The 21,547-nt window shown below is 44.1% G+C and overlaps 1 protein-coding gene across 1 annotated transcript in view; it reads left to right on the top strand.

The window, feature by feature from the left end:
• The window catches only part of LOC130126888 (ovarian cancer G-protein coupled receptor 1), a 65,922-nt gene extending 45,042 nt beyond the window's left edge, over nucleotides 1-20,880 (top strand). Inside the window, exons 3-7 of the mRNA XM_056296533.1 lie at nucleotides 199-348; nucleotides 4,052-4,185; nucleotides 12,899-13,121; nucleotides 14,179-14,359; nucleotides 17,750-20,880. Of these exons, the coding sequence (XP_056152508.1) occupies nucleotides 199-348; nucleotides 4,052-4,185; nucleotides 12,899-13,121; nucleotides 14,179-14,359; nucleotides 17,750-18,216 (1,155 nt within the window). The 3' untranslated portion in view covers nucleotides 18,217-20,880. The remainder of the gene's footprint in view (nucleotides 1-198; nucleotides 349-4,051; nucleotides 4,186-12,898; nucleotides 13,122-14,178; nucleotides 14,360-17,749) is intronic.
• The last annotated feature ends 667 nt before the right edge of the window (nucleotides 20,881-21,547 follow it).

Genomic DNA, 21,547 nt, shown 5'->3' with positions numbered 1-21,547 from the left:
AGAGGTGTGTAGATGTTTTATAGCCGCTGTAGGTTCCTGACTTGAACTTCAGCACCATGTGAATGCATCCTCCTCTGTTATTTGCTACAGAGGGCATGTGTTGTTGCTGTACTCATAAGGAAGAAAGCAAAAGATCTCCAATAGAACTGACCAGGTTTCATAACATTTCTTCTAAAACCCCCTTGTTTCCCCCTTTAGGTGGGTGTTCCCTCCAACATGTACTCATTGTATCACGCCGTGCTGCAGCTGAATCAAAAGAATGAGCTTGGTATTTATTTACTCAACCTCACCATATCTGATCTACTCTACCTGGCTTCATTACCTCTGTGGCTCCAGTACTTCTTTCAGGTAAACTACGACACTGTCTCGTCACTCTACTTCGGTCATTTATTTCATTTGCTTAATGTGGCGTGATCTTGCCTGCTGCTCTCGGCGGCATAATCTCTTTGGCTGCAGTACGTCCATCAGGCTAATAGTTTTATCTCTGAGTGTAAATTATCCAGAATAAATTGGATCATTTGATAAGACATATGTCTTATCAAGATATATGAGTTTTATCTAACTACTACTGATGACAATAATCATAAGAACTAAACATTTGTAAGCCCTTTTGTAAGGCAAAAGGTGCAGAGACAATACTATGCAGCAAAACAGCAATAGCCCATATGGTTGATTGTGGGAGTGTGATTCCTGACTAGATGTAGGATTAAGATTTAGGCCAAGTGTTAGTCCCATTATTCTTCAAATTCTTAATAATTCTCTGACCTTTGGTTCTTTTCCAGACAGTTTTAAGCATGCCATTGTTCACCCATTGTGAAAGAAACCTAATTTGGATCCCATGCCCTGAAGTAACAAAAACCAATCTTCAAATTGTCTTGTTTATCTAAGGTTCTAGAGAAAGTAATTTCATCTCAATTGATTTCTTTTATGAACACTATTCTTTTATGAACGCTAATAGTGTTTTTAACCGTTTCCAGTCTGGTTTTAGAGCACGTCATAGTACTGAGATAGCGCTAGTTAAGGGTACTAAGGACATACAGCAGACAGAGGTGACTGCTTGATTTTAGTTCTTTTAGACCTAAGTGCCGCATTTGAAACAGTCAGTGACTGTATCCACTTACATCTCCTAGAGACTTGGCTCGGCTCTTAGTTTATTACACTCTGACCCCTTCAACAGAACTTTTTTCTGTTATTCTGGGTAACGCCACTTCCTCGATGGCTCAGTTGAGTTTTGGTGTCCATCATGGCTTGGTTCTTGGCACCCTTCCATTTGCTATATACATGCTGCCTCTTGGCCAGTTATTCAAAATCATGTTTTACCATTTTTATGCTGATGACACTCTGTTATACATGCCACTAAAACCCACAGATCCTAGTGGCCTAACAAATCTCACAACTTGCCTCTCCAACATTAAATCTTGGATGTCTGATTTTTTTCAAAAAGATTTAATGATGACAAGTCTGAGGTATTCTGTTCGGTCCCCCACATTCCATCAGCCCTTTTGGTAGTTATCTTGGTGGTCTGTCAAGTAGTCTTAAGCAGGCTACTAGGAATCTTGGGTCCATGCTAACCTCGATTTTGATCAATTTAAACATGTTGTTCAGTCATGTTTTCTCCAGCTCAAGATAATCTCTAAAATTAGGTAATTCGCTGATCTACAAAAGTTTGTACGTAGTACTTTACCGATTCTCGACTTGAATATTGCAACACACTGTGAATGACAAAATTCACAGACGCACTTTACTTGGGTATCAGCAGCGGATCCCTCCATCTCCAGTTGATACAAAACGCCAGTGCTTGGCTCACTGGAGCGGCATGGTGGCCCAGAGGTTAACGCTGTTGCCTCACAGCAAGAAGGTCCTGGGTTCGAACCCCAGGCCATCCCAGGTCCTTTCTGTGTGGAGTGTGCATGTTCTCGCCATGTCTGCGGGTTTCCTCCAGGAGCTCTGGTTTCCTCCCACCATCAAAAAGACATGCATAATTAGGTTAATAGTCCTGTCTGTGCCCCTGACCAAGGCGATGGAAAGAAGAACTGGAGTTGGTCCCCGGGTGCTGCAGTTATCCACTGCTCCTATAGGGTAGAATGGGTTAAATGCAGAGAACACATTTTGTTGTAACTGTACAATGACAAAGTCAAAGTGGCTTTTTTTTATTACTGGGACAAAGAGACATGACCTATACTCCTGTGCTTGCTTCCCTACACTGGCTCCCTGATATATTTGGAAATGATTTTGAAACTTTATTGCCCACTTCTAAGGCTTTAAATGGTCTTGCTCCTTCATACATTTGTGATTTATTGACCCAATATGCTCCCTCCCGACCATTAAGGTCTGCAGATGGAGCCCTGCTGGCTCTTCCCAGGTCTCGGCTCGGTACAAAGGGTGATGGGGCTTTTGCTGTTCGAGCCCCCACACTCCGGAACTCACTTCCTGTTGAACTAAGACGAACCAAGTCTCTAGCTTCTTTTAAATCTCGTCTTACAACTTTTCCATTCATGAAAGTTTTACAAATGTTTGATACTTGTTTTTATTTATTCATACCGTTTTTTGTTTTTACTCTTGTGTAACTGTTTCAATTAACAAGTTGCTGTCTCCCCTTTCCCTCTTATTTCGTGGTGCTATTTGTTAGTGCTCTTTATGTCATCCTCCCCCGTTTTTTTGTTGTTGTCACTTTTAACTGTTTCATCCTGTTCTGTGGAGCACTCTGTAGCCCTGAAAAGTGCTATGCAAATAAAGTATGGGGAACGTAGTCACCATTAATTAGGTGCTTATTAGCATGCAAATTAGCAACATATTGGCTCTTAATTGGTCATTATTACGTACTCATTAATGCCTTATTCTGCATGGCCTTATTATACAACCAGTAAGCCATTAACCACGAGTTTTCCCTCTATAACCTCAGAAGTATTGCTTATTAGTAGTACCATCTCAATATGCTTTGCTTAGTATGGCCTTTATAAGGTGGTAGTACCACAATAAGAGTTATTCTCCCTTACTAACACTTAATGAATATGCTCTGTTCTTACATAACAACACACAAAACTACAAGTGTTCATAGTGTTAAATTACTCTAAATTAAGTTTTTGTTACTTAGCATATGTTCCCCATACTAAAGTGACATCTTGATCATTACTAATTCACTAGCAATTAAGTTTTTGTTACTTAGAATATGTTCCCCATACTAAAGTGACATCTTGATCATTACTAATTCACTAGTAATTAAGTTTTTTTATGTTCCCCATACTAAAGTGACATCTTGATCATTACTAATTCACTAGTAATTAAGTTTTTTTATGTTCCCCATACTAAAGTGTTACCAAAGTTTCTTATAATTATCATTGGGTGACACGGTGGCGCAGTGGTTAGCGTGGTCGCCTCACAGCAAGAAGGTCCTGGGTTCGAGCCCCGGGGTCGTCCAGCCTTGGGGGTCGTCCCGGGTCGTCCTCTGTGTGGAGTTTGCATGTTCTCCCCGTGTCTGTGTGGGTTTCCTCCCACAGTCCAAAGACATGTAAGCCAGGTGACTCACTGTACTAACTTGTCCCTAGGTGTGTGTGTGGGCCCTGTGATGGCCTGGCGGCCTGTCCAGGGTGTCTCCCCGCCTGCCGCCCAGTGACTGCTGGGTTAGGCTGCAGCATCCCTGCGACCCTGAGAGCAGGACAAGCGGGTTGGATGATGGATGGATCTCCAAAGGAACTGAATCAAGACGTTTCGTCTTCACGGACATACACCAAGTCCAGTTGCACTTGATTCATCTCCTTTGGAGATCCATGACCTGGATGAATGAGAACACCCACACACATAATGGATGGATGCATGCATTATTATTATTATTACTACTACTATTATGGAGCGTGTGTGTTTACGTGTTGGCGCAGTGGTGAGAGATTACACGGACCAAGTGGAGGATCAACCCCAGGAGTGTTTCTCTGTGCAGAGAGAAGGTTTTTGTGTCGTCCAAGCTGTCTCGATACCAACAGTCTCGCCTGACCAAGCTCTGATATTGTTTCGTCAGCCTGCGGTCTGGTTTGCTGAAGTTGTGGTCTCGTTCTAGGGCGATGACTGGCGTCACAGGGAGTGGTTGTGTCAGCTCTGCGGCTTCTTGCTGTATGAAAACATCTACATCAGCATCGGCTTCCTCTGCTGCATCAGCCTGGACAGATACTTGGCTGTGGTCCATCCATTAAGGTAAGGAGGCCATTAAAACGAAATGCTGAATTAATGGAGTCTGCAGTAGCACTTCCTCCCTCTGTTGCACGAGTTTAGAGATACACCTGGTGTGGAACATCAAAGCTGATGTTAATGCTAATTAATAATCAATTGTTATTGTGAATATTAATATTAATTAATATTGTTGATATTAATTAATATTAATATTGGATAAGGTAAGGTTAATATTAACAATATAATGCACGGTAGCCCAGTGGTTAGCACTGTCGCCTCACAGCGAGAAGGTCCAGGGTTCGAACCCCGGGGTTGTCCAACCTTGGGGGGGGGGGGTCACCCCAGGTCGTCCTCTGTGTGTGGAGCTTGCGTGTTCTCCCCGTGTCGGCGGTGGGATTTCTCCGGGTGCTGCGGTTTCCCCCGCCATCAGAAAGAAACATGCATGTTAGGGTTAGTTCTCCTGGCTGTGCCCCTGAGCAAGGCATGGCAAGGCGAACTGGAGTCGGTCCCCGGGTGCTGCGTGGCGGCTGCCCACTGCTGCTAGCTGCGCGGGTAGGATGGGTTAAATGCAGAGAGGAATTCCCCCACGGTGACTCATACTAAAAGTAAATCCAACCAATCAACACGGGGGATCGCCGGTTCGAATCCCCGTGGTGCCTCCGGCTTGGTGGGGCGTCCCTACAGACACAATTGGCCGTGTCTGCTGGTGGGAAGCCGGATGTGGGTATGTGTCCTGGTCGCTGCACTAGCGCCTCCTCTGGTCATCCGGGGTGCCTGTTCGGGAGGGGGGGCAATAGCGTGACCCTCCCACGCGCGACACCCCCCTGGTGAAACTCCTCACTGTCAGGTGAGAAGAAGCGGCTGGTGACTCCACATGTATGGGAGGAGGCATGCGGTAGTCTGCAGCCCTCCCCGGATCGGCAGAGCGGGTGCAGCAGAGACCGGGAGGGGTCAGAAGAGTGGGGTAATTGGGGAGGGGGGGTGGTAAAAAAAGTAGCGCTAGCTGACTGGGTGTAGGACTGAAGCGATTGATGTGTAAAGGAGGTCAGACTCCGGTTAGCATGTGCTCTGCTGGCCCTCCATTTGTCTGACTATGACAAAGCAGAACACCACAAATAAAACGTGTGTCTGGAAGCTTCTGCAGCGTGTTACTGTTTATTCAGACGACGGCTCGTTTGCTCCAGAGTTACGCAACCCAACTACAACGCGGCAGATGTTGGAGCCGAGGCCGCAGCTGCCCTTTACATCCCACCACCCCACAGCTATTCAAGAAGATGGGCTTCTCTCTTTTAGCGGTCGCTTAGCAACACATGCTGCTATGTATGCTGTCCGATGCTGCACACTAACGTGTATGCAGGGGTGGGGTGGGGGTGGGTGGGGGGCTTAGCCCAGAAAGTAAGGAACTGTGTGTGCGGTAGAGTGTGTCTTTGTTGTAACGATGCTTCTTGGCAGTAAAGCTCCTATCAGGCAGCTGATGGGCAGCAGCTGGGGTGCCAGAAGCTCAACACAAGAGTCAGCAGCAGCAGCAGCAAGATAAGCTGTGTGGCATTGGAAGAGGAGATCTGGCACATGTTTCATGGGTGCAGCCCACATACTCCGCTCTGCTGCTCCTCCCACCAATGCATGTTCCTACCACATGTGGCGCCATTTAGAAGGGGACCTAAACAGGCTTTCCAACGGTGTAAGATGTACTGCCAAGGAGCATTGTTACAACAAAGACATCATCTACCAAATACACATTTCCTTACTTGTTGTGCTAAGTATATAGCATATATATACATATATATATATATACATATATATACATATACACGTATATATATGTATATGTGTGTGTGTGTGTGTGCAGGGGGAATGCACAAAATCATATTCAATAAGACAACCCCAACCTGTACACTGGGACGTTATAAAGAAGGTGGATGTTTTTTAAGCCAACTCTTGAGTATTACTGCAGTATTACTGCAGTATTACTGCAGTTGTGCTCAGTTGCAGCACACCGATAATGCACGTCATGGGCAGGATTTGGGCCCCTCGGCTGTAGGTTTTGAAATGTAACTTAATTAATACAGATATCTTTCTTTTAGGTGTGTTTGTCTGTTTCCTTTATTGATTATGGTGTTACGTTAATCTTGACCGACCTACTTGACTACATACGACCTACTAGACTACATATGACCTACTAGACTACATACGACCTACTAGACTACATACGACCTACTAGACTACATATGACCTACTAGATTACATATGACCTACTTGAATACATACAACCTACTAGACTACATACGACCTACTTGACTACATACGACCTACTTGACTACATACAACCTACTAGACTACATATGACCTACTAGATTACATACAACCTACTTGACTACATACGACCTACTAGATTTCATACAACCTACTTGACTACATATGACCTACTAGAATACATACGACCTACTTGACTACATACGACGTACTTGACTACATACGATCTAGTAGACGACATACAACCTACTAGACGACATACGACGTACTTGACTACATACGACCTACTAGAGTACATACGACCTATTAGACTACATACGACGCACTTGACTACATACCTACTAGACTACATATGACCTACTAGATTACATCCAACCTACCAGACTACATACGACCTACTGGACTACATACGACCTACTTGACTACATACGACCTACTTACCTACCTACGACCTACTAGACTACATACAACCTGCTTGATTACATACCTACTAGTCTACATACCTACTAGACTACATATGACCTACTTGACTACATACCTACTAGACTACATATGACCTACTAGACTACATACAACGTACTTGACTACATACGACGTACTTGACTACATACGACCTACTACAGTACATACGACCTACGTGACTACATACAACCTACTAGACTACATACGACTTACTAGATTACATCCAACCTACTTGACTACATATGACCTATTAGACTTCATACAACCTACTTGACTACATACGACCTACTAGACTACATATGACCTACTTGACTACATACGACGTACTTGACTACATACGACCTTCTAGCGTACATACGACCTACTTGGCTACATACAACCTACTCGACTACATACGACCTACTTGACTACATACGATGTACTTGACTACATACGACCTACTTGGCTACATACAACCTACTAAAGTACATACGACCTACTAGACTACATACGACCTACTAGAGTACATACGACCTACTAGACTACATGCTTTTGACGTTAGAGGACCCATAACGTCCCCCCTGTCGCAGCAACAAGCTGCAGAGGAATGAATGCAAGAACAAGGAAGAAGTTTGGAAGAGAGAGATCAGAGACTGCTTCTCTTTCTTTATACCTATGTGCTTTTGCTCCAGTTAAAGATATCGCCTCTTGTTTTTGTGTTTTTATATAAAAACGTTGTATTTGATACCTTCTCCTACAGGCAGTATCGTAGCAACAGCCATACAATTTATTACCCTTCTGTAATTGCTCCTCCGTTATTGCTCCTCTGTGTGCTAATTTCACTGGTGCTGGCAGGTCCGACACTCCCACAGGGTACTGAAGTGTAACGGCTCCTCCATAGATAATGTGTCAAGTCTACCACAATGGAGAAGAAGGAGGAGGACGAACTGGCCTGCTAAATGCACACAAGCAGGTGACGGGCACTTGCTTGGTGTACCAACTCTGGACAGATTAGAGGAAATATACTGAACTGTGGAATGTTGGTCCACGCCTCTTCAATGGCTGTGTGAAGTTGCAGGATGTTGGCAGGAGCGGGAACACGCGGCTATACGCCGATCCAGAGCATCCCAAACATGCTCAACGGGTGACATGTCCGGCGAGTATGCAGGCCATGCAAGAACTGGGATTGTAGCGGGGTTCTTCTAGTATATATATATAATATCATCCAAAGGCAGATTAAGTGAAACTATTAAAATAAACTTAAAATGAGATGGTTGCACAACAGAGCTGTATTATGTAAACAAATAAGACTAGTTGTCAGACAAGAAGGCTAGTCTGTAAAAACGCGTCTTAAGACAGGATTTAAAAGCAGAAACAGTGTCAGCAGACCGAAAACTAACTGGAAGACTGTTCCAAAGCCGAGTTGCCAGTACAGCAAATGCTCGATCACCCTCTGACCTTAACCTGGACTCTGGAACAGCAGGCAGGCCTAACGCATCAGATCTAAGAGGCCTTTTTGGACAGTAAGGAATTAAGATTTTTCTGATGCACTCCGGCGTCTGGCCAAGTAAAGCCTTGTAAGTCATGAGTAAGATTTTAAAATGGAGTCTAAAAGAAATTGGTAACCGGTGCAAGGAGACTAAAACTGGGGCGATTTGAGACGAGCATTTGGTCTTCGTCAGATGTCTTGCTGCAGATTTCTGCATGATCTGAAGTTGAGCTACCTCTCGGGCACTGAAGCAGGTAAACAAGGCATTACAGCAGTCCAGACGTGAGGAAATAAAAACATGAATAATGTGCTATGCATTGCTAAAAGATAACATCAGTCTGAACTTGGAAATATTTCTGAGTTGGAAGAAATGTGTAGCTTTCTTTGTGTTTGGTCTAAAACTTAGCTCACTGTCGAAGATGACGCCCAGGTTCTTAGCAGTGTCCCTAATATTTAGGATAAGGGGGTTGATCAGTGGCTGGACTTGATCACGGAGGTGCTCGGGGCTGATGATAAGCACGTCTGTTTTGTCAGTTTAACTGTAAAAGATTTTCTGACATCCGGTCTCTCACATCAGCGATGCAGCTCTGTAGTGTGGCCAGCTTGTTGCATTCTGAGGGCTTGATGGAGATATATGTGTGTATCGTCTGCATAGTGAACGGGATGTTATTGTGACGAATGATATGACCTAATGGTAGCATATACAGAGAAAACAGAATTGGTCCAAGAATTGATCGTTGAAGTATGCCACATGTTATCGGTGCAGTTGAAGAGATGAATGAATCAATTGAGGCATAACATTTTCTATTTGACAGATAGGAGGATGTCATCTGCAAACAAGCTAATTTGGTGCTGGTTGCTGAGAATTTGTTTACCTGAGATTTGGCTAAGTTGCTGTATTGCTGTGGCCAAAGGTTCAAAAGTTATGAATAAAAGTCATGAAGATGAGTAGAGTGGCCATCCTTTTCTAGTTCTACTTTGTTGTGCAAAGCTTGGCTGTAATAGTCCATTAGTTGTAGTAGTGGCCATTGGTGAGTTATGTGACGTGTTTATTTAATGAATGGCTTTCCAAACTAATCAAATAGAAACATGCACTTAACATTTTCGAATGCCTTATCTGCATTCAGTGAAATCATTATGGTTTCAGTCTATGGTTTCTATTAGTTGTACAACATATTGGGTCAAATAGTCTTGGTATGTTGCTGTAGGAATGTCTTTATGCGTGATGTGGCAGTTTCATAGTTGCTAGGGCTTTGCTAATGATTTTAATGTCTGTGTTGATTAAAGATAATTACAGGGGAGAGTGAAGTCTTTGTTTGGCTTTGACAGGGCTGTTATATTGGCTGTGCTCATGTGGTGGAATTGTGGCCAATTGCTTGTGTCATTCTGATGAAAAGAGGTGACATGATTTGGTGAGGTGTTTAGCAGGGAATCCGTCTGGGTCTTGGCATTTGTTGTTGGATATTTGACTGCGGCATTTGGAGACCTTCTAGTGTTAATTGTTTTTCCAATGAGCTGGCTAGGTTTTTTGTTAGTTTTGGCAGTTCCGTGTAATCCAGAAATAACCTAATATCCATTGTATCCGGATCATTGTTTGAGGAATACAGTGTACTGTTAAAGGACTGAAAAGTCTTATCAATTTCTTACGGCGACTGTAACAAATATCCGATGAATTCTTTATGGCTCGAATGATGGCCTGTTTCTTGTTTTGTTTGAGTTGATTTGCAAGATATTTACTTGACTTATTGTTATATTCAAAATTATCATCCTGGAGTCTTTCAATTAAAAATAGTTTTTTTGTTGTTGTAAATTATATGGTTGTTCAGTACTACTAGTAGTACTAATAGTAGTAGAAGTAGTTGATTAGTTCAAGTTTATATTTACATAGTTCATAGATGTGAACAATTTCTGCCCATGTGTATTGCTGCAGGTGCATTGCTATGGACCCAAGGAAGTGTCGAATATGAAATTGCTTGGATGAGCAGGTTTTGAGAAAATCGAAGGGACAGACAGACAGACAGACAGACAGACAGACAGACAGACAGACAGACAGACAGACATGTTCCTGTGGCGCCCGGACAAACAGCGCCACTCTGCCAGTGCAACCCACATTGTGGTCGAAGCGGGGATTACACCTGAACGAGTACTGCACTTCTTTCGGTAACAATTTATAACTACACAAATGAAGCATTAGTTAAGTATTAGTAACTACTGAATTCATCATTTGTAAAGCAAGACATGCACCAATGGTTAGTGGGTGTTATACATACTTATAAATACTGCAATTCATGATTAATTCAGGTAGTTACTAGTTGTTAGGTAAGTATTTTGTATGAGCTCCTGTAAAGTGAGGACTATCTATGCCTTACAAAGCATTTACACATGAGACTGAAAGGCCAGCAGCACCTTGAGACTCACAAAAGTCTAAAAGTCATAAGATCCTTTAGAAAGTGTAAGTACACGATTAACAAACTATTTACATGTAGATTTGTGCATGAATTAATCACGGATTGCAGTATTAATAAGTATTTATAAACATCTATTAACACACTCACTAACCATTGGTGCATGTCTCACTTTCCAAATGATGAATTCAGTAGTTACTAATACTTATCTAATGCTTCATTTGTGTAGTTATTATAAAGCGTCACCCTTCTTTCGGCTTGTTCCCTGTTTCTCAGGGGTCGCCACAGCAGATTTTACAGCTTCCATCGGTACCCTGTGAGGGCACAACACCAGTGCCGACCGTTGTTAACCCAGGCCTCCACCGATCCAGGAGGGTCTTGTCTATCTGCATACTGATTTGGCAAAATGTTACGTCGGATGCCCTTCCTGACTCAACCACTAACCCTATGGCTGTGAATGTTCTCATTCATCCAGGTTGTCATGGTTACCCAAAGGAGGTGAATCAAGTGCAACTGGACTTGGTATATATCCGCGAAGACGTTTCGCCTCTCATCCGAGAGGCTTCCCCAGTTCGGGCCTTTCTGACTAGACCAAGCTAGTCTGACTGGCTGCTGATGAGACTCAGTGTTTATCCTCTAGGAGTCGTTATCAGAGCTATAGATGTCCATGGCTCTTTGTGATCCGATGTTTAGCAGCGACGGTGGTTGGGGGTGTTAGTTTCGACTTCGTTGTTCAGTGGTCATGAGAGTGGTTGGAGCCGTTAGTGAGCGACTGTTGTTCTTGGAGGCTAGGCTTCTTGAGTCTCCTGGGTAGAGATGAAAGGACGACATTGTAAGTGGGAGATAGGTGGTGTCGCAGACCTCCTCCTCTGTTGAGGGATGGTTTTTCCAGTTTCACATAGATGGCTTCCTTCACCCCTCTTTCAAACCATCTATCTTTCCTGTCCAACATGTGTACGTTGCTGTCCTGGAAGGAGTGTGTCTTCTCCTTTAGGTGTAGATAGACTGCTGAGTCTTGTCCTGAGGAGTTTGGCCTTCTGTGTTGGGACATCCGTTTGTGTAGTGGTTGTTTGGTTTCTCCTATGTATAGGTCAGTGCAATCCTCATTGCATTGTACAGCATACACCAGATGGCTTTTCCGGGTGTGTGGTACACGGTCTTTGGGATGAACCAGTCTTTGTCGGCGTGTGTTGTTGGGTTTGAAGTATACCGGGATGTGGTGTTTGTTGAAAATTCTCCCGAGTTTCTCGGAGACCCCAGAAACATACGGGATGACTGTGCTATTCCTTCTGTTCCTTTTCTCCTCATCTCCTCCTCAGTTCCTTTTCTCCTCAAGCAACACACTCCGACAAAGACTGGTTCATCCCAAAGACCGTGTATCACACACCCGGAAAAGCAATCTGGTGTATGCTGTACAATGCAATGAGGACTGCACTGACCTATACATAGGAGAAACCAAACAACCACTACACAAACGGATGGCCCAACACAGAAGGCCAAACTCCTCAGGACAAGACTCAGCAGTCTATCTACACCTAAAGGAGAAGACACACTCCTTCCAGGACAGCAACGTACACATGTTGGACAGGGAAGATAGATGGTTTGAAAGAGAGGTGAAGGAAGCCTTCTATGTGAAACTGGAAAAACCATCCCTCAACAGAGGAGGAGGTCTGCGACACCACCTGTCTCCCATTTACAATGTCGTCCTTTCATCTCTACCCAGGAGACTCAAAAAGCCTGGCCTCCAAGAACAACAGTCGCTCACTAACGGCTCCAACCACTCTCATCACCACTGAACAATGAAGTCCAAACTAACACCCCCAACCACCATCGCTGCTAAAAATCGGATCACAAAGAGCCATGGACATCTATAGCTCTGATAACGACTCCTAGAGGATAAATGCTGAGTCTCATCAGCAGCCAGTCAGACCAGCTTGGTCTAGTCAGAAAGGCCCGAACTGAGGAAGCCTCTTGGATGAGAGGCGAAACGTCTTCACGGATATATACCAAGTCCAGTTGCACTCGATTCAACTCCTTTGGATAACCATGACCTGGATGAATGAGAACATTCACAGACACGTTTTCCCTTTTCCTCTCATCCGCCCATTGTTGACTTCTCTCTCCATTTTGCTCTTCTCTCCCTGTCCAGATTCACCTCTCTCCGCTCCATGCGCGCTGCGTGGTGCGCCAGCATCATCATCTGGCTGAAGGAGGTGGCCGTGGGTGTGGTTTTCTTCCGCCACAAAGAACTAAGCCGTGATAAAACCAACCAGTCAGTGTGCTTTGAGCACTACCCGATGCAGCCATGGGAGTACCCGATCAACTACTACCGATTCATTGTGGGATTCCTGTTCCCGCTGGCTATCCTCTTGGTAGGAAATATGATGTTGGATTTCTGTGTACTGTACCGTATCACAGCAGTGCGGCATGGTGGCGCAGTGGTTAGCGCGATTGCCTCACAGCAAGAAGGTCCTGGTCGAGCCCCGGGGTAGTCCAACCTTGGGGGTCGACATATAGGTCAGGTGAATCGGGCATACTAAATTGTCCCTAGGTATGTGTGTGTGAGCCCAGCATGATGGCTTGGTGGCCTGTCCAGGGTGTCTCCCTGCCTGCCGCCCAATGACTGCTGGGATAGGCTCCAGCATCCCGCGACCCTGAGAGCAGGATAAGTGGTTTGGATAATGGACTGTTGGATGGATGGATGGATGGATGGATGGATATAACAGCAGTAGGCACAGTCAAACTTTAAGATCCTGGATTACAGGGAAATAGCCCCTCACAAAAGAAGAGAACCGTTTCTAAGGGAACTGAGAACATCCATCCATCCATCCATCCATCCATCCATCCATCCATCCATTATCTGAAACGCTTCTCCTGCTCTCAGGGTCGCGGGAATGCTGGAGCCTATCCCAGCAGCCACTGGGCGGCAGGCGGGGAGGCACCCTGGACAGGCCACCAGGCCATCACAGGGCTGAAGTGAGAAGAGTATACACTAATGAGGATGGTTCCTTGGGCTGTATTATTTATTTAAATTTCACCCCGGGCTGAAATGTTCAAGAACCTGAGCCACCACAGCCGGCGGGGTGGAGACGCCAGTCAACACACACCTTCAGTCTTTTCTAAAAGGACATCTTGTACATGCCTAGCCTGGAATGAAGCTGCTTTTCCTTGGGCAGTTAGAGGCGGGAAGGAGTGTTTAGTCTTTTTCTTGTGTGTGCAGTTTGATGTTCGTTCAAATCTCAACACGAGTTGAGGCAAACAAACAACCAGGCTGGTCTCAGATCAGAAGTGGTTTCGCTGGGCCATGTTCTGTTAGGTTATGTTTCATGTGTGTCTGAAGGTCCGTTTCCCTGGCTCTCGTTGGTTCAGGGTACTGAAACCCGTCCCATTTGTCTTTCCGCCCCCTCCCCTGACTGTTCCGTGGTCTAGATCAGCTACCTGTGCGTCCTACGTGCGGTGGGCCGGAGCACGGGGACCCAGCCCGACCAGAAGACAAGGATCAGACAGTTGGTCAGCAGCACTATCCTCATCTTTCTGGTTTGCTTCTCGCCATACCACATCTTCCTGTTAGTACGCACCCTGCTGGAGAGGGACTGCAACTTCATTGCAGGTGCTACTTTGATAATGGTTTTTTTCCCCTTTTGATTTTCTTGTACTGTTACCAGTTCTTCCAGCCTGTAAGCGTCTTCCAAACACGTTCTAAACTGGTTCCTCAACACAACAGCGGGACATTTAAAACCAGGGTCAGAAGGGTCCATGTGAGGAGAGCATCATTATGTTTAAATACCTATTTAACTGTCTACATACATACAAAGACACACACGCCCTCAAACACACACTGGGACATATATATATACTATATATATATATATATATATATTTGTTGAGCACTTTCCCTACTGATGAGTGTTTCTTTTAACAAATATATATATATATATATATGTCAACACGGATACAGGAAAAAAGATTTTAATACTTTTTTTAAATAGATTTTTTAATAGATTTTTTTCCTGTAGTTGAGCACTCACAACACCATTGACGGTTTCGGAAAAAACGCTATATATATATATATATATAGCTTTGATTTTAGAATTGTAGGCGTTTAGTTGGTGGTCTACAGTACGGTAAGTGTGTAAGTTTCGCTTCCTGTGCCACCAGAGTTACACGCAACCAAAAAGAGAAGCTGCAAAGGTCAGGTCAGCGCTCGCACAACAGTTCTGCAACCAGGGAATGATCACGTCAGAGGGAAATGCCAGAAAGCACAGACAAGAGCTCGCACTAAAATGGCAATTTCCTTCTGTCATTGAGGAACCGGGAAGGGGAACAGTATAGACGGTGCCAAATGCTGGCCCGCAGGGCTGCACTGTGTTGCAGTTATTGGGGTATCTCTGGAATAACTTGTATAACTGCACCAGTTTTGAATTTGATACAAAACACCTACTTGCCTTGGTTCTGACAGGCGTTGAAGGATGAGGTGTCATTTGGGACATTAAAAAGAAGGCAGCTGTGTCAGTCAAGCGTGAGTTGCCTTGGAGACTGCCAGTCTTCCAGATGACTGGAGCACGGACAGTAAATTTGCCTAAGCACTTTGTGACGAGGGCTTTGATTTAATGGATGTTGCAGAGTGCAAACCTGGCCTCGGTTCAGTGTGGGTACTCCGCAGGTTTCCTTTGACTATCCATTATTCAGAGACACAAAGAGGTCCCTGGTGGTTTACTGGAGTTTTACCAGTTATGATGCCGTTGTGGCACACAGGATTAAAGAGAGTCACAGAGCAGAGCAGTCTTGAACTTGAGGTGGACATGAGGGATGAGGAAATCACTGGAATGTGTTCGGTGCTTGACTGTCTACTAAACACCCTTTGTGGAAACAGTCCAGAACTGCTTACTGCATCTAAAGGTGTAAGTTTGCAAGCACCCATAAAGCTTCCCTCGTAGCCTTGCTTGTAATTGGTGACTGTCTTTATTTTGGTGCTATTGCTTGATTAGTATTTATTCTATCTTAGTTTTAATCTGGGCAACATATGTATAAGGCACTAGATATCAGGATTTTCTTTCCAGTACTCAGGAATATGAGCAGGTCAGCAGTGATACAATGGTATGATGTTACAATTTCATTAAGCAGATGCTTTTATCCAAAGTGACATACATCTGAAAGTTAACACAACACGAGCAAGGAGCTAGTCAGGAGGCGACAATGCAAGTAAGTGCCAAAAAACTAGGTTCAAGTTCGCTAGCACATAGGTGTCAACAGGCAGTGCACAAAGGCAATGCAAAGGGTGCATAGAAACATGTTTTCTTTATTTATCAATAACATCAGGTGTGGAGGTGTTGGAGAAAGAGCTGGGTCTTTCGAGTCTTCTTAAAGATGGGGAGGGACGCAGTGGATCCAATGGAGTTTGGCAACTCGTTCCACCACCGGGGAAGTACAGAAGAGGAGAGTGTGGCTAGTGACATAGGGCCCCGTTGTGGTGGAAGTGTCAGGCACCTTTCATTGGCAGAGCATCGTGAACCTTAAAGATTAGTTGGTCATCAGTCATGACACCCAGGTTCTGGGCAGACTTTGTCGGCATGAGATGGGTGGATCCAAGCTGGATATTGATCTGTTGTTGTAAGGATGGACTGGCTGTGATGACAAGGAGCTCAGTCTTAGATAGGTTAAGCTGAAGGTAGCGTTCTTTCATCCATGCAGATTTATCAGCAAGGCATGACGATATCCATGCTGAGACTGTGAGGTCATCTGGTGGAAATGATATGAAGAGCTGGGTGTCATCAGCATAGCAATGGTATGAGAAACCACGGGAGCAGATGATTGCACCAAGTGAGGTGGTGTATACTGAGAAGAGAAGGGGAGCTAGGGAGGGAATTGAGATGGAATTTCATGTTTCACTCCCCCATGCTACTTGTAGATTAGATTCCCAGACTTGGGATTTCTTTTTTGGCACTTACAGTGTGCCATAAATTCCCTCTCTCCATTACATCTACCTCCACAATGGACTCATCCAAGTTTCAGCTCAAAACTTACTTTTACTCCCTTTCTTTTGACTCTGCTTTGCCAGATTTGTCAGGTGACTCACCATGATCATGAGGAAGTGATTTGGTTAAGTTGTGTTTGTGACTCTTTTGCAAAGGTAAAAAGTTGGATTCTGCAATGAAAATAACAAGCAATCTATTAAATACATAGAAAATCGTTGTATTTTACATAACAGTAAGCTAAAACGGAAAAACATTAACCTTTTATAAAGCCAAAGTGAGGCTAAAATAGCATGTTCTTAGTGAGTATGAGCAAACTCCAATTTAGGTGCCTCAGATCCAAATAGGGATTGTTTCAAAGCCTGACACTGGTGTATCCTGCTGAATTGTCATCGAGCAAGTCATGTCACTCCTACATACTCAAGTATTTGAAGAGGAACAATGATGATTTTCAACATTATCTCTGTAGATATGTTTGAATGACACTCCATTTGTGGCCATAGTCCTAAACAGCCTCTGAAACATTATCCAAGTTGTGCAGTCAATCGATGAACGTGAAAGCTACAACCACAACTTCCTGGTTTGCCACTTCCTTTGGTAGGCTACACTGAAACAGGCTACATTGTGTAAGAAATTGTTGCATAATAGCACTGTACAGCTTTAATAATGAATGCCACCGAGGCCATATAAAGACGGTGATTCACAAATTGTGGCACTTTTCTGTGCAATTCTGGCTGGATTTTAGAGACACACAGACATATTATTGACTGCTAATGGAGGGTCATCCCCAGTGTATATATCGAAAGAGAGCTAGGGTTGAACATTGTAATTGTTTATCTTTGAGTCATTCTGTGTGCAACAGCACGGTGGCAAAACCATAATCCAGCCATGAGTACCGTTTCTCCTTGCGGCTAGGTGGACCGCACGGCTTCTCATTTCCATCAGGCGGACTCATGTACATTTAATCTACACCTACCCCCACTACCACGTCACTAGCGCATTAACTGCCCGTCTTTCCTATTTCCCAGGTATATTTAACTACTACCACCTCTCCTTGCTGCTGACCAGTCTGAACTGCGTGGCCGACCCTGCTCTCTACTGCTTCGTCAGTGAAAGTGCCCGCCATGGCCTGCAGAGAACATTACTTCAGCCCGTGGCCAGGATAATCTGCTGTTGCTGCCGCCGGGGCAATGCAAGCCCCACCCGCCCTATCGCAGATTCCCACGAGGTGGCGACGGATGAGAATAACGGCCGACCTTCTGTAACGCTACTCACGCACACCGGCACGCATCCCAACACATGTTCAAATGTGCACTCCAGCATACACTTGACGACAGACGCTGATACGTACCCCAGCAAACACGGTGACGCACCGCAACACATCACACCCCTCAACGCGCACCCCACTACATGCCTTAAGAAACACACAGAGGGTTTGGGAAGTCCTAGAACGTTCTTTCCCTTGGTTGAAGCCAGACAAAACTCAGAAGTCTAAATCGAGGCCAGAACGGGATCTGCAGAACTCGTCCTTCTGCGGGCGTCATCAGCTGTAAATATACAAAGTGCTTCATAGCAGCAGGTAGAGACGGTAACACTTGACACGAGACTCCTCTGACCAGGGATGACGAGGGACTCGGCATATGGGGGACATAGTGCACTTTAAAGGCCCATTCTGAAAATGGCCCCCGAGAAGAACCGCAGACGGTTGTTTACATTGTAATCCATTACCTTCGAGACGTTTTTCTGTCCTTTGGACTGATAATCTGAAGCCCCGTTACAGGGCATGTGACAGCTGAGACATGATTTTGACGTTGTAAAAGGCCTGTTTACATTTGCATTGCCTGTAGAAATTGGAGGAACACGGAGCTGTAATTTGACTTTAGCTGGGAACTAAACTCGGAAGGGGTCGTTATCCATTACCCTGTGGTAACAACATGTTACTTTACTCTGTCTATACATTAGACCATTTTAACGAGTATTATCTGCTTCATGTCACGTGTATGTGTCGCCTACAGATCTACTGTACCCATCCCTCTCTGTTTTAAGAGGCTGAAGTAAACCTTCGCAGGATGTTTCAGTCCACAACATTTTTATCTTTTGAAACACAGGGCCCAGGCCATCAACCATTGCTGTCCACCATTGATACCCATTTCTGTCTGACTCGAGTGTAAAAGCCAAACGCCTTGTTGTGATCTCTGGCACATGACTCTGAAACCACCACTGTGGTGAAGACCGTGTCAAGGGAGACGAGCCTTCACCAAGTTATAGGAAAAACCCCATGTGAGCGAAACTACGTCGGCTGTAATGGAGACTGAACAGAGAGCCATTTGATGTCATTATTGCAGGTTTTCCATGGAAAAGACGTCAGATGTGGCTCATACAGGGCTACCCACTTCTGTTCATCACTTGTGTTCACCCTACCTTACTTTGATGACTGACTCAGCGGCCTGAAGTGTCAAATTCAACCTACGTCCGTGATGAACTGGCCAGCGTTCCACTGTACCACAGCTTGTAACTTATGTAACATAAATCATAGGATAGCTTCAGCAATAATTTACAGTGTTAAGACTGAATTTGTTCCAAATTCAAACAAATACATAGACCTTCTTCAAGTCTTGAGCAAAATTTGGAAAGAAATACTAGCGGCTGACCTCGCATGCCTCAAATTTAACTTAGAAAGGTAACATATCTGAAATAACATCCATCCATTATCCAAGCCGTTTAACCTAATTAGGGTCACGGGATGCTGGAGCCTATCCCAGTACTCATTGGGCAGCAGGCGGGGAGAAACCCTGGACAGGCCGCCAGTCCATCACAGGGCCTGTGTTTAAAAAAACAACTGCCACAGCAATAGATGTGGCTATAGCTGGATATGAAAAAAATAAGGAATGCAGTCTGTGTGGGGCGCTACTGTGTAAGCTTGGCTTTGAATGACTTGAATATTATTCTACAACGCACTAAAACAATGAGGGGAAACATTGACAATATCTTTTATCAGTCACTTCAGAAATGGTTTTCTGGGGATAATGTATCAAACGTGTCACAGTGGATTCCCACTGCCATTTGATACATTATGTCAGAAATTGTTTTCTGAGATAATTTATCAAATGTACCACGGTGGGTTTCAAGTGTATTGCACTTGATACATTATCCCAGAAATAGTTTTCTTGGATACTGTATCAAATGTATCACTGTGGGTTTCAAGTGTATTGCACTTGATACATTATCCCAGAAATAGTTTTCTTGGATACTGTATCAAATGTATCACTGTGGGTTTCAAGTGTATTGCACTTGATACATTATCCCAGAAATAGTTTTCTGGGATACTGTATCAAATGTATCACTGTGGGATTCAAGTGTATTGCACTTGATACATTATCCCAGAAATAGTTTTCTGGGATACTGTATCAAATGTATCACTGTGGGTTTCAAGTGTATTGCACTTGATACATTATCCCAGAAATAGTTTTCTTGGATACTGTATCAAATGCATCACAGTGGGTTTCAAGTGTATTACACTTGATACATTATCTCAGAACTGTTTCTGGGATAATATATCAAATCTATCACGTGGGTTTCCACTGTGACGCATTTGATACGTTATCCCAGATAACAAATCAAATGTTACACTGCTGTAGGGACAATTCTTCTATCTCTAGAACAAGCATGTGATGTAGCAGTGGCTTCTGTGCTGCCGTGATGTATTTGTTCCATGTGGCTGCTGTGATAAATACAAGCAGTCTTTTCATTTTACTTGTTGATATTTGAACACACTTGTAATAAAATCAAGTTTATAAATGCTGTCGGTGCAGAACAGCATTCAGGACCTCTGTTGACATTAAGCTGTAGGGTTATGGTTGACATTTGTGTTACGTCTTTCTTTTGCTGGGAAGTACCATTATGGTCCAAACTTCTGAAGTTGCAGAGCAACATGGTCAAAGGTTGTGCAGCTGTAAAATGATGTTTAAAACTTCCATTGTTCCACAGACAAGATGACAGTCAAAACCTGCATTGAAATGGATCGACAACATTGTCAAAGCACGACATGTTTTGACAATGACTTCAGGGGGGATGAGGCTGTGTCAGTACGGCGACACTTCCCGGTTGAGTCTTTGGCGCAGTGATCAATGTGATAGAATTTATTTTTTAATAAAAAATATTATGCATCAGTGTTGTTATGTGTATGATGTGGTGTGCTTGTATATGTGTGTCTATTTGTTTAATTTAGTAGAGCTAGGCAGGGACAGCGTATAATATCCTCTGTGTGTGTGTGTTTGTGTGTGTGTAACTTTTGCTTGCTGATGCTATCTGCTGTGCACTACAGGAAGTGGGGAGGGGGGGGTGAGCGTCAGCAGTGGGGATCTTGAGAGTGACTGAAAGGAGGCTTTTAAGGACAATGCAGATGGTCAGTATTTTCCTAAACAAGGATGAGGGAGTTCCTCATGACCACTTGATGACATCTGTCTGCCCACCTCTCCTCTTCTCTCTCGTTGTCGTTCTGCCTCTCCGTCATGATCAAGTCCTCTTGTGTACATGACTGAAGTTGGTTTGTGTGTGTAGCTGTCGTTGCTGGCAAAACTTCCCTCTTTCTTGTTCAACACTGTATCCGGCCATGTCAACGACTTTGCAGAAACTCACACATGGTTACTTTCCAAAAGGAAAAAAAACAAGCCTTGAAATAAATCTGGAAACAAGTAATGACAGAGACGACGCTTGGTGCGAAAACCGGTTTCAAGAAATGAAAGGCAACTCGGATGAAATGACAGATAACTGAGGTGGTAGAAGAGCACTTGCTAAAGGAAAGTGGCCGATAAGTGGGAGCTTAC

The sequence above is a fragment of the Lampris incognitus genome, chromosome 16 (assembly GCF_029633865.1).
Source record: "Lampris incognitus isolate fLamInc1 chromosome 16, fLamInc1.hap2, whole genome shotgun sequence".
NCBI lineage: Eukaryota > Metazoa > Chordata > Actinopteri > Lampriformes > Lampridae > Lampris > Lampris incognitus.
Note: the sequence above shows the minus strand (reverse complement) of the source record. Positions and strands in the feature narration are given on the sequence as shown.